The sequence below is a fragment of the Nyctereutes procyonoides genome, unplaced genomic scaffold (genome assembly GCF_905146905.1).
Source record: "Nyctereutes procyonoides isolate TBG_1078 unplaced genomic scaffold, NYPRO_anot_genome, whole genome shotgun sequence".
Lineage (NCBI taxonomy): Eukaryota > Metazoa > Chordata > Mammalia > Carnivora > Canidae > Nyctereutes > Nyctereutes procyonoides.
In genome coordinates this window covers 27,457,253-27,471,564 of record NW_026575020.1, presented here as the reverse complement: position 1 = coordinate 27,471,564, position 14,312 = coordinate 27,457,253, and the positions used below count along the sequence as shown (strand labels likewise).

Sequence of the window (14,312 nt, the reverse complement as noted above, 5' to 3'; positions counted from 1 at the left end):
ACATGTAGTCATTGACTCTTCCATTCTCTAGTTGATAAGTTATGATCATACCTGCTGCAAGCAGATTTGACAGCCATCCTCCGTTTCAGAAATACTCGGATCACACTGATGAAAATAGTTGTTGCAAAGATGATTTTATGAAATACTAGTATGTTGAGAATTTTAAATGAGTATAATTCTGTTAATCCTCTGCTGATGGTGGTTTTGAGGTTGTGGCCAGTTTTGGGTAAAATCAGAGCTTTCACATCAAGGTTTGGGGTATGTTATAGTTAGGATCATGTTTCTTTTGCTGGTGTTAAAACGGTGAGGATGACACCATGGTCCTCATGAGAGCTTCACTATAGTCATAATTTGTGCAAATTTGTACAAAGCATTGATATAGAACTAGGGGTAGTAGGAAGTGTTTTTCTTTTCTGATTCATGCTACTACTCTCCCTTAATCTACCTTCAGGAATGGAGAAATTCCTGAAGATGAGGGGCTGAGAAGAGTATTTAGAGTTTTAAAACCAAATAGCACAAGTAACTCCTGGAGTACCTAGATGGCTCAGTTGGTTAAGCATCAGACTCTTTTTTTTTTTAAAGGACTTTATTTATTTATTCATGAGAGACAGAGAGAGAGGCAGAGACACAGGCAGAGGGAGAAGCAGGCTCCATGCAGGGAGCTCCATGCGGGACTCGATCCCGGGACTCCAGGATCACGCCCTTGGGCCCTAGGCAGGCACCAAACCGCTGAGCCACCCAGTGATCCCAGCATCAGACTCTTGATTCAACTCAGGTCATAATCTCAGGGTCATGGGATTGTCCTGCATTCATGGGGAGTCTGCTTGAGAGTCTCTCGCTCTGCCCCTCCTCTGCTTTCATGTACACACCTCTATTCTTTCTCAAATTAAAAAAAAAAAAAGTTGACAGCATTTGAATATTTTCCAAAGAACATACACAAATGGCCAGTAAGTACTTGAAAAACTGCTCAGCATCGTTAGCCGTCAAAGAAATCAAAGTCATGCACTAAGGTGATTTTTTTTTCTTTTTTTAAGGAAACTAACAAATGTTAGAGGATGGAGAAATTAGAATCCTCCTATATTGCTGGTAGGAATGTAAAAATAGTGCATGCCACGTGAAAAAGTTTGGCAGTTCTTTCTTCAAAAAGTTACTATAATGACTCTGCAGTTCCATTCTTGGCTATATACAAAAGAGACCTGAAAGCATACTTGAATAAACTATGTTCATAGCATTATTCATAATAGCCCAAAAGTGAAAATTCAACTCAAATATCCATTAACTATAAATATATAAATGTGGTGTATCCATATTATATTGTTAGGTGCTGCACTCTGGGTGAACCTAGAGATGTGCTAAGTGAAAGAAGTCAGTTACAAAAGACAGTGTATTACAGGCATACTTGGAGATACTGAAGGTTTGGTTCTGGACTACAATAAAATGAACATTGCAATAAGCGAGTCACATGGATATTTTTGGTTTGTCATTGCCTGTAAAAGTTATGTTTACAATACACTATAGCCTGTTTTTTCTTTTAAGGTTTTATTTATTTATTTAGATTTTATTTATTTATTCATCAGAGACATAGGCAGAGGGAGAAGCAGGCCCCACGCAGGGAGCCCAACGCAGGACTCGATCCTGGGCCTCCAGGATCAGGCTCTGGGCTGAAGGTGGCGCTAAATCGCTGAGCCACCTGGGCTGCCCAAGATTTTATTTATTTGACAGAGAGATTAGATTGAGCAGAAGCAGGGGGAGTAGAAGAGGGAGAGGGAGAAGCAGGCTCCCCACCAAGCAGAGAGCCAGGTTCTGGGCTTGATCCCACAATCTTGGGATCATGACCCGGGTGGATGGCAGATGCTTAACTGAGCCACTCAGGCGCCCCTGTACTGTAGTCTATTAAGTATACAATAGCTTTATGTCTAAGAAAAATTACATACCTTAGTTAAAAATACTTTATTGCTAACAAGTGCTAACCATATATGAGTTTTCAGTGAATCATCTTTTTGCTGGTGGAAGGTCTTGCCTCTAACGATGGATGCTGACTGGTGGTGGTTGCTGAAGATAAGGGGCAGCTGTGGCAACAATGAAGTTTTTCTGCATCGATTAACTTCTTTGGAGCAATTTCTCTGTACGATGCTGTTTTATAAAATATTTTATGTATGGTAGAATTTTTTCTTTTTTTTCTTTTTTTCTTTTTTAATTTAATTTTATTTGTTTTTTTAAAGATTTATTTTTATTTATGATAGAGAGGGGCAGAGACACAGGCAGAGGGAGAAGCAGGCTCAGTGCCAGGAGCCCGACACGGGACTCAATCCCGGGACTCCAGGGTCGGCCCTGGGCCAAAGGCAGGCGCTAAACCGCTGAGGCACCCAGGGATCCCTATTTTTTTATTTTTTTAAGAGAGAGTGTGAGCACGCAGAGGGGAGAAACAAATTCCCCTCTGAGCAGGGAGCCCTATGTGGGGCTTAATCCCAGGACCTTGAAATCACAACCTGAACCAAAAGCAGACATTTAACCAACCTAGCCACCCAGGCGCACCCTGGATGGTAGAATTTCTTTCAAAATTGAGTCAGGCTTCTTAAACCCTGCCACTGCTTTATCAACTAAATCTAAGTACTGTTCTAAATGCTTTGATGTTATTTCAGCAGTCTTAACCAGGAGTAAATTCCACCTCAAGAAACTGTTTTCTTTTTTCCATTCATAAGAAGCAACCTAACTTGTTAGTTTTATCATGAAATCGAAACAATTGAGTCAGCCTTTAGACCAACTTTATTTTGTTGTTTTTTAAGTTGATGTACAGTTTACACACAATGTTAACATTAGTTTCAGGTTTACAGTGTAGTGATTCAACAACTCTAGTCTATGCTCACCACAGGTGTAGCTGCCATCTGTCACCTTACAACACTGTTACACCCCACTGACTATATTCCCTATGCTGTACCCTTCATCCCTGTGATTTGGTCATTCCATACTGGAAACCCATACTTCCCACTCCCCCTTAACCATTTTGCATATGCCTCTACTTTCTTTGCTCGGGCAACCACCAGTTTGTTTTCTGTATTTAGGGTCTGTTTTCTGCTTTTTTGTTAATTTATTTTGTTCTTTAGATTTCTTATATAGGTGAAACCATATGGTAGTCTTTCTCTTATTTCATACTTAGCACAATACCCTCTATGTCCATTTGTGTTGCAAATGACAAGATCTCATTCTTTTTTAATGGCTGAGTAATACTCCATTATAAGGATATATATATATGTGTGTGTGTGTGTGATTGCTTACAAACATCTTTATCTGTCATGGACACTTAAGTTGCTTCTATATCTTGGCTGTTGTAAGTAACACAGCAATAAACAGGGTGCATATATATCTTTTCATTTTCTTTGAGTAAATCGTAGTGGAATTACTAGAATATATGGGTATTTCTGTTTTTAATTTTTGGAGGAATCTCCATTCTGTTTTCCACAGTGCCTATCCTATACCAGTTACCTTCCCACCAAAAATGCATTAGGGTTCCTTTCTCTCCACATGCTCACCAACACTTGATATTTCTTTTTGATACTAGCCATTCTGACAGGTGATACATCTCATTTTGGTTTTGATTAGGTCCACTTTTTTTTTTAAGTTTATTTATGTAATTTCTATACCCCACATTGGTCTTGAGCCCATGACCGCAAGATAAAGAGCCACATCCTATACTGTCTGAGCCAGCTAGGTACCCCAGGTTAGGTCCACTTCTAATTCTAGTTATTTTTTTTTTTTCTGTTTCTACCACATCAGCAGTTAACTTCCACTGAAGTCATGAACCCCACACACAAAGTCATCCATGAAAGTTGGAATCAACCTCTTCCAAAACTCCTGTTAATGGTGATCTCTATTGAACTCCTCCCCTCGGTGTTTTTTTTTTTTTTTAATTATTATTAATGGGAGAGAGAGGCAGAGACACAGGCAGAGAGAGAAGCAGACTCCATGCAGGGAGCCCGATGTGGGACTCGATCCCCGGATTCCAGGATAATGCCCTGAGCCGAAGGCAGGCGCCAAACCCGTGAGCCACCCAGGCGACCCTCCCCTCAGTGTTCTTTTTTTTTTTTATAATTTTTTTTTATTTTTATTTATTTATGATAGTCACAGAGAGAGAGAGAGAGAGGCAGAGACACAGGCAGAGGGAGAAGCAGGCTCCATGCACCGGGAGCCCGATGTGGGATTCGATCCCGGGTCTCCAGGATCGCGCCCTGGGCCAAAGGCAGGCGCCAAACCGCTGCGCCACCCAGGGATCCCTCCCCTCAGTGTTCTTAATAACATCTAGAATGTTCTTACTGTTCTTAATTGCACCTAGAAATGATGATTCCTTTCCAGAAGCTTTTCAATTTATTTTACCTGGATTCATCATCAGAGTAATCACTATTGGCAACCATAGCCTTAACAAAATTAATTCCTTTCTTCCTTAGTAAGCTTTGCACCCAACATGGGGCTTGAACTCATGACCACAAGGTCAAGAGTTCTGTGCTCTACAGACTGAACCAGCCAGACACCTGGATTTAGCATAATTCTTTTATTTTTATTTTATTTTTATTTTTTTATTTATGATAGTCACACAGAGAGAGAGAGAGAGAGAGAGAGAGAGAGAGAGAGAGAGAGGCAGAGACACAGGCAGAGGGAGAAGCAGGCTCCATGCACCGGGAGCCCGACGTGGGATTCGATCCCGGGTCTCCAGGATTGCGCCCTGGGCCAAAGGCAGGGGCCAAACTGCTGCGCCACCCAGGGATCCCGATTTAGCATAATTCTTAAAGGCCTAGGATTTTCAGGAAGGTCAGTGAGCATTCAACTTAAAATCACCAGCTGCATTAGCCCCTACCTAAAAGAGAGCCTTTCCTTTGAAATTTTGAAGCCTGGTGTTGGCTTCTCTTTGGCTGTGAAAGTCTTAGATGGTATTGTCTTCCAATATAAGGTTGTTTCGTCTGCACTGAAGTTACCACCTTTAATGATGATCGTGAGATCTGGATAACTTGCTGTAGCTTCTATGTTCGTGCTTCCTGCTTCACCTTGTTATGGAGAAGACTTCTTCCCCTAAACCTCATGAACCTACCTCTGCTGTCCTGCAACTTTTCTTCTGCAGCTTCCTCACCTGTGTCAGCCTTCATAAAATGAAAGATAGGGCCTTGCTGTGGAGTAGGAGGTTTTGGCTTAAGGGAATGTTGTGGATAGGGTAATCGTCTATCTAGACCACTAAAATGTTTTCTTTATCAATGATAAGGGTGTTTTTTGCCTCTATTCATTCTTGTGTTAACTGGTATAGCACTTTGTATTTCCTTCAAGAATTTTTACTTTGCACTCACAATTTGCAAATTGTTTGGTTTAAGAGGCCTAGCTTTTGGCCTGAGCTTTCAATATGCCTTAACTAAGCTTAATCATTGGTAGCTTTTGATTTATAGTGAGAGATACTGACTTTTCACTTGATTTAGAGGCCATTGTAGGGTTATTAATTGGCCTAATTTCAGTATTGTGTCTCAGAGGATAGGTAGTCCTAAGAAGAGAGAGGGAGTGGGAAGACATGACATGGCACTGAATGGCAGGCAGGTTGGTGGAACAGAATACAACATTTATTAATTAAGTTTATGATCTTATGGGTGTGGTTTGTGGTGCCCCAAAACAATTACAATAGTACCATCAAAGATAACTGATCACAGATCACCATAACAAATATAATAATGAAAAATTTCAAGATATTGCAAGAATTATTGAAATGTGAACACAGAAACATGAAATGAACAAATGCTGTTGGAAAGAAGAAACTGGTAGACTTGCCCCATACAGGGTGGCCACAAACCTTTGCTTTGTAAAAAAACAAAAGCATAATAAAACAAAGTATGCCTGTATATGCTTCCAGTTATATGGAATATATAGAGTGGTAAATCCATAGGGATGAAAGTAAGTGGTTACCTAGCTTTGAGGGAGTTGGAATTGAGTGGAGAGTGTGACTACTAATGGGTATGGAGCATTTCTTTTTCACGTGATGAATATATTCTAAAATTGGCTGTGGTCATGGTTGTACAACTTTGTGAATATACTAAGAACCACTAAATTGTACATCTTGTTTTTTTATTTTTAAAAATATTTTTAAGTTTATTTATTCATGAGAGACAGAGAAGCAGGTTCACCTTGGAGCAGGGAACCCAGTATGGGACTTTTGATCCCAGGACCCTGGGATCATGACCTGAGCCGAAGGCAGACACTTAACCAACTGAGCCACCTAGGCACCCCTAAATTTTACATTTTAAGTGGGTGAATTGTATATGTAAATTAATAAAATCAGTAAAATGAAATAAAGCTGTTACTTAGGAAAACTAGATAACTGCTTCTGTAGTTGTACTATATAGTCTCTTTTGCCTTGTTTTTGGCCTTCTAAATGAAGAGAAGGATATATTTAATTGCATTTGCGATAGGATGTCATTGAGTGCTGTATTTATTTAAATTTTTATTTTATTAGAGCAAGTGAGAGAGAGTATGAGCAGGGAGAGTCAGATGAAGAGGGAGAGGCTGACTTCCCGCTGAGGAGGTCGCAACATGGGGCCTGTTCCCAGAACCCTGGGATCATGACCTGAGCTGAAGGCAGATGATTAACTCACTGAGCCACCCAGGTGCCCCTCATTGAGTGCTTTAATTTCCACCCTTTATTATTGTAAAAATAGTGTTGAAATGTTGGAAAAAAAATTTTGGGATGTCTGAGTAGCTCAAGTCGGTTAAGAGTCTGCCTTTGGCTCAGGTCATGATCCCAGGATCCTGGGATTGAGCCTGCTTCTCCCTCTCCCTCTGCCTGCTGCTTCCCTTGCTTGTGCTTACTTGTGTGTGCATGTGTACTCTCAATAAATAAGACCTTTATTAAGATGCTGAAAAATTGGGATCCCTGGGTGGCGCAGTGGTTTAGCGCCTGCCTTTGGCCCAGAGCGCGATCCTGGAGATCCAGGATCGAATCCCACGTCGGGCTCCCTGCATGGAGCCTGCTTCTCCCTCTGCCTATGTCTCTGCCTCTCTCTCTCTCTCTCTCTCTGATGACTACCATAAAATAAATAAATAAATAAATAAATAAATAAATAAATAAATAAATAAATAAATAAATAAATAAATAATTTTAAAAAGATGCTGAAAAATTGTAGAGCATAGAAAAGGAAATGTAAATTATCTGAAATAGTACCCAGAGACATATAATTGTTAAATTTTTGGTGGTATAGGTACTTGTGTATAGTTTTTCCCTATATAATGTTACAAAGTCCTACAGTTTAAGATAATTCATAGTCTTTTTTGGTGTAGCGAAGTTATTTTTTAAATTGCTTTGTTGGGGCCAATTTAGAAAAGCTAATTACTGGTTCTCTTCTGGGGCATTTTAATTTGTTAGTTTTTTTAAAAATATATTTTTCTTGGGATCCCTGGGTGGCGCAGCGGTTTGGCGCCTGCCTTTGGCTCAGGGCGCGATCCTGGAGACCCGGGATCGAATCCCATATCGGGTTCCCGGTGCATGGAGCCTGCTTCTCCCTCTGCCTATGTCTCTGCCTCTCTCTCTCTCTGTCACTATCATAAATAAATAAAAATTTAAAAAAATATATATATTTTTTTCTTTTTTTAAAGAGATTTTATTTACTTATTCATGAGAGACACACAGAGGCAGAGACACAGGTAGAGGGAGAAGCAGGCTCCCTGCAGGGAGCCTGATGTGGGACTCAGTCCCAGGACCCTGGGATCACTACCGGAGCCAAAGGCAGATGCTCAACCGCTGAGCCACTCAGGCGTCCCAGTTTGTTAGTTTTTGAAAATAAACTAGTATGGAAGTGATCTTGAATTTACCCTCTGACTCTGCTGCCTCTGAATTTAGCTTTTTTTTTCATGACTAGTTTAAAGGGGGGGGGGGAATGCTTTCAGGCTTCCACAAATGAATTAATGGTCTTGTTGCTGTACTTCCTAATCATTCTTTAATGTTTCAGAATTACATTTAAAAATACATCTTATTAAAGTATTTGTATGCAATAAAATAGATCATCTTTCCATGTGCAGTTGACTCTTGAACACATAGGTTTGAACTGTGTGGGTGTACACTTACGTGTGTGTGTCCCCTTCCCCCCCCCCCCGTAAATCCAGTATAGTACTGTGAATGCTTTTTCTCTTGATTTTCTTTATAGCATTTTCTTTTCTCTAGCTTGCTTTATTGTAGAATACAGTATATAATACATATAACATGCACAAATATGTGCTAATTATCAGCAAGGCTTCTGGTCAACAGATTATCAGTAAAGTTTTTGGGGAGTCATAAGGTATACTTGGATTTCAGACTGTGACTGCTTGGTGAGTCTGCTCTCCTGTGTTTTTTTTTTTTTTTTCTCCTGTGTTATTCAAGGATTAAGCCATACAGTTCAGTGTTTGATAAATCTATTCAGATGTATAACCACCACAGCAGAGCATTCTTTTACTCTCCAAATTTCCTTTGCACACAAGCCTCCCTCATTTCACCCCCATACCACTTATTTGCTGTCTTTATAATTTTGCATTCTTAAAAAGTTATTTTATTTATCCATGAGAGCCATAGAGAGGCAGAGACATAGGCAGAGGGAGAAGCAGGCTTCCTATGGGGGGAGCCTGATGCAGTACTTGATCCCAGGACCCCAGGATCACAACCTGAGCCAAAGGCAGGCGCTCAACCACTGAGGCCACCCCCCCCCCTGCATTCCTAATTTTGCATTTTATATAACTTAAAGTGAATTATACAGCCTTTTCTGGTCTGGCTTTTTTCAATTAGCATGATTTTGTAACTCATCCATGTTGTTACTTGTACCCATGGTTTATTTTTTGTTCTTGAATAGTATTCCACTGATTACATGGACTTTTTGGATTGTTTTAACCTTAGCTATTTTGAATAAAGTTGCTGTGAACATTTGTGTAAAACGTCTTTGTGGAGATAAATTTTCGTTTCTCTTGGGTAATACCTAGTACTAGAATTGCTGAGTCTTAGGGTGTTCCAATTGTATAAGAACTACTAAACTGGGGACGCTTTGGAGGCTCAGTGATTGTCTGCTTTCGGCTCAGGGCGTGGCTCTGGGGATAGAGTCCCACATTGGGCTCCCTGTGAGGAGCCTGTTTCTCCCTCTGCCCCTGTCTCTGCCTCTCTCATGAGTAAATAAATAAAATCTTAAAGAAAAAAAAACACCAAAACGACCAAACTGTTTTCCAGAGACCTTACCATCTTAATGTTTCTATTAATTTCCTGATATTCCTGAAAGGATGTTTTTGAACATATTTCCCTGGGATTAAACAATTTATTATGCAGTGTTTCATAAAGTTACCATCTGCATCATGTCTTAAGGTATTGCTCATGTTTAGAATGTTAATGTATGCTTAGGGTGCTTGTTAAAATGTAGATCCTGGGCAGCCTGGGTGGCTCAGCGGTTTAGCGCTGCCTTCAGCCCAGGGCGTGATCCTGGAGACCCGGGATCCAGTCCCAGGTCCGGCTCCCTGCATGGAGCCTGCTTCTCCCTCTGCCTGTGTCTCTGCCTGCCTCTCTCTCTCTCATGAATGAATGAATGAATGAATGAATGAATGAATAAAATATTTAAAAAAATAAAATGTAGATCCTTGGGTCTTAAAGATTCTCAATCAGTAAAGTTGAAGAGCCATATGATAATATGGCGTTTAGTCTTTTCTAAAAGCATAATTTTCATTAATGTATTTATTAGGTTACTGTTCATTGAGCTTTTTTTCATTTTTCATTTGCATTCCATTGTTTTATCTGAAAAATTTTTTAAAGATTTGAGAGAGAGCATGCGCACAGTAGGGAGGGAGAGCGCTTGATCTCACAACCCTGAGATCATGACCTGAGCCAGATGTTTAACTGAGCCACCCAGGTGCCCTTTGTTTTAAGTAGCCACCACATCCAGTGTGGGGCTTGAACTCCTGGCCCTGAGATCAAGACTTAAGTGTAGATCTAGAGTCAGATACTTAACCAACTGAGCCACCCAGGGACGCCTCATGTGGATTGTGTTTGTTACCTGTTTTTTCCTTTACTTGGGTATCTCCTAAGATTTATCTGGGCCCCTTTCTTTGGTCGCCACCTAGTGGTAACAAATAGGAACCATCACGAGTTTTGCTGATGAATTGAAATTCATAGGAGGTGAACAGTGTCCCTTCTTAAGAAGGATGGAAACATCCAAAGATAAGTTTGGTTTGTATGTGTGATTAACCAAATGCTCAAATGTGTATGTTTGCTATATGAATGCTCTTTCCTCCAACTTCCTTATTTTTGAAAATACAATTTATTTGGATTTAATTGGGAAATAATTTATTTGTAAGAAAATCTATTTTAGAGCCTATAACTTTTTATTTATTTATTTTTTTATTTTTTGATAGTCACCGAGAGAGAGAGAGAGAGAGAGAGAGAGAGAGAGAGAGAGAGAGAGAGGCAGAGACACAGGCAGAGGGAGAAGCAGGCTCCATGCACCGGGAGCCCGACGTGGGATTCGATCCCGGGTCTCCAGGATCGTGCCCTGGGCCAAAGGCAGGCGCCAAACCGCTGCGCCACCCAGGGATCCCAGCCTATAACTTTTTAAAAAATATTTATTTCAAAGAGAGAGCAGCGAGGAGGGTGGGGAGGGGCAGAGGCAGAGGGAAAGAGAAACAGAAGCCGAATCTGTGCTGAGCACCGGGCTTGGTCTTACCACCCTGAGATCATGACCTGAGCCAAAACCAAGAGTCGGATACTCAACTGACTGCCACCCAGGTGCTTCTAGAGCCTATAACTCTTTAGTTTTTGTCTAAACTGTCAGCTTAATTATTTTTACTGGGAAATGGGCAGGTGTGCCTTCTTAGTTCCCTTATTTAATGAGATAGATGTTTCCAGACCTTGCTGTGAATTACACTAGGTACTATATGAACTTTTTTTTTCCTATATGAACTTTTGTTTACATAGAACTTATATTGCAGATTCTCTTATTCTAGGCTTTTAGTTTACTTTCTTTTATATGTTTTTAGTTTTTTACTCCTTTTTTAAAAATATTATTTATTCATGAGAGACACAGAAAGAGGCAGAGACACAGGCAGAGGGAAAAGCAGGCTTCCATGCCGGGAGCCCGATCCGGGACTCTATCCCGGGACCCTGGGACCACGCCCTGAGCTGAAGGCAGACACTCACTGCTGAGCCACCAGGCATCCCAGTTTTTTTACTCCTTTTAAAAAAAGATTTATTTGAGAGGGAGAGAGGGGTATAGGGAGAGGGACAAGCATACTCTTCCCCACTGAGTTGGGAGCCCAGTGCAGGGCTCAATCCCAGGACCCCTGGGATCATGACCCGAGACTAAGGCAGAGGTTCAACCAACTGAACCACCCAGGTACCCCTACTCGTTAGTTTTGATGATTGTATTTTTATTAAGATTCTTACTTTTTACACTAGTTTGACAGAAAAAAAGAGTTCTATTGTAAAGAGGTATTGTATATCAAAACTTACTTTGTATGGTCTGATTTTACTTCTCTTTTCCTTTATAGAAATGGTGGAATCAATGAAGAAAGTAGCAGGGATGGATGTGGAGTTGACAGTTGAAGAAAGAAACCTCCTATCTGTTGCATATAAAAATGTGATTGGAGCCAGAAGAGCTTCCTGGAGAATAATCAGCAGCATTGAACAGAAAGAAGAAAACAAGGGAGGAGAAGACAAACTAAAAATGATCCGGGAATATCGGCAAATGGTGAGATTATCATATCCTAGACATCTTTAAAGAAAGTTGCCTCAGGTTTTGGCTGTTTTATTTTAAAGTTTTATTTATTTAAGTAATCTTTACCCTGATGTGGAACTTGAATTCATGACCCCAGGATCAGGAGTCTCATGCTTTTTCTAATTAAGCCAGCAAGATGTCCTAGGTTTTGGATATTTTAGATGACAGCCTAGTACTCATGAGTTAAATATGCATAAAATACATATTCTATTTAGTTGATTTGCATTTTTTACTTACCTGGAATTAAGAGATTATGGGCTATACAATATTTCAGGAAAGAGGTAAACTATTTTTCTCCAGAAGCTGCAGAGGGTGTTCAATTTTAAGCACCACACAGGTAGAGAATCAGTTTGTTTTTGTTGTAGTTAGCTGCAGAATGCTACAGTGAGTGACTGGGAATTACCATTCAGGAGAATTGAGCGAGTATATTTGTACTTGTTATGAATCACAGAATTTTCTGGGTGCTATGGGTATAAAGATGAGACAGATACATATTATATAGCCTCCTTAATGGAGGCTCAGTCTGTTTTTTAAAAAAATTATTTACTTATAAATATTTTTTTAGATTTATTTATTCATGAGAGACACAGAGGCAGAGACATAGGCAGAGGGCGAAGCAGGCTCCTTGTGGGGAGCCCGATGCGGGACTTGATCCCCAGGACCCTGGGATTATGACCTGAGCCAAAGGCAGACACTGAACCACCCAGGCACCCGGTCCTTGTTTTTTAATATAAAATGTTAGAGGGCATTGGACATCTCATGAAGTTACTGTTTCAGATGTTACATTTGTATATGTAAATATATGTAATTTTTCTTACTGTGAATTTTGGTGGAAAAGTACAATAACCATCGATCTATAGTTCACGGTGTTCTTTTTTTAAAAAAGATTCATTCATTCATGAGAGAGGCAGAGAGAGGCAGAGACACAGAGGGAGAAACAGGCTCCATCCTGGCAGCCCCACGTGGGACTGGATCTCGGGACTTTTATCTATTCGTGAGAGACACAGAGAGGCAGAGGGAGAAGCAGGCTCCCCACAGGGAGCCTGGTGCGAGACTCAATCCCAGGACCCTGGGATCATGCCCTGGGCTGAAGACAGGCACTCAACCACTGAGCCACCCAGTGTCCCTAGTTCATAGTTTTATTTCCTTTCCTTCCCCTTCCCCTTCCCTAGAAAGAGAGGAAGAGACACAGGTAGAAGGAGGAGAAACAAGCTCCATGCAAGGAGCCCAATGTGGGACTCCATCACAGGAATCCAGGATCAGGCCCTGAGCCAAAGACAGACACTCGACCGCTGAGCCATCCATGTGTCCCTAGTTCATGGTTTTCAACTAGGGGGTGATTTTGCCCCTCAAAACATTTGGCAGATCTTTTGAAGACATTTTTGGCTGTCAACGACTTGAAGGGTGCTACTGGTATCCAGTTGGTACAGACAGGGATGCTGCTTGTTATATATTCTGTCGTGCATGGGACAGCACCACACAACAAAGAATTACCTGGCCCAAAATGCCTATAGGAGTAGTGCTGAGAAACTGATCATGGTGGAAGAGACAGGTATATAAACCCATTTAGAATACAGCAAGGAAAATTACTGGAACCACTCACAAAGTAGCGTGGGCAATGGGAAAACAGAACGTACATTTATTAATTATCTCTACTTTTGTTGGACACTGTTCTGAGTGGGGAGATATTTATTAGTACATATAATGACCCTGTAAAGAATAGGTTATTGTTCTGCTTTATAGACGAGGAAACTGAGGTTCTGAGTGATTAAGTAACATACCTAGAGCCACAAAGAAGTTATATGCTATCAGTGTGTACATTAACCTCAAATATGTTGGAATAAGAATATGGATTGTCAGTAGAAAAGTTTGGTGTCTCAGCAGGATGATGAAATGAGAAAATTAGAAGTGCTGAAGAGAGAAAAGGCTGTGCTAAATTGTGGGATTTGGAGTAAGTAAGAAAGGAAGCAAAGAGTGGGACTGATAAATTGGGGGAAGATGAAAGATTCAAGAGGCTGGGTGTCTTGATGTGTCCCTAAGTAGGATTAACCAGGAATAAAGGAAATAAAAAAAAAGGAAGTTACATTCCGGTAGTGAAATACTAGAATTTACAACTTCTTGGGTTAAAGCAGTACAATTAGGGATGTTGACAAATAAGGTCATAGAGAAAAGATCAAAGAACAACTGTGTTGAAAGGAACATGGATGTGATGCCAGGAATTGAAGAGGTAGACTGAATGTAAGTGAAAGGCCTATAGAGATCCACTGACTGAGAACAGATTCTTAGAAATTAAATTGAAGGGCAGCCCCGGTGGCTCAGCGGTTTAGCACCTCCATTGGCCCGGGGTGTGATCCTGGGGACCCAGGATCAGGTCCCATGTCTGGCCCCCTGCACAGAGCCTGCTTCTCCCTCTTCCTGTGTCTCTGCCTCTCTCACTCTATCTCTCATGAATGAGTGAATAAAATCTTTTAAAAAAGAAAAAGAAATTAAGTTGAAGATGAGCTTCCAAATAGGAATAGTTTGGGGTAATACTGAGTTAGTGGGGAACTGAGCGAATCCAGAAATTGTCTG

At 40.7% G+C, this 14,312-nt stretch overlaps 1 protein-coding gene across 2 annotated transcripts in view; it reads left to right on the top strand.

Annotated features, from left to right (window-relative positions):
- YWHAE (tyrosine 3-monooxygenase/tryptophan 5-monooxygenase activation protein epsilon) overlaps positions 1–14,312 on the top strand; it is a 57,880-nt gene that overhangs the window by 31,864 nt on the left and 11,704 nt on the right. For both annotated transcript variants that reach the window (XM_055324363.1, XM_055324357.1), the window contains exon 2: positions 11,515–11,714. In XM_055324363.1, the coding sequence (XP_055180338.1) occupies positions 11,515–11,714 (200 nt within the window). The remainder of the gene's footprint in view (positions 1–11,514; positions 11,715–14,312) is intronic.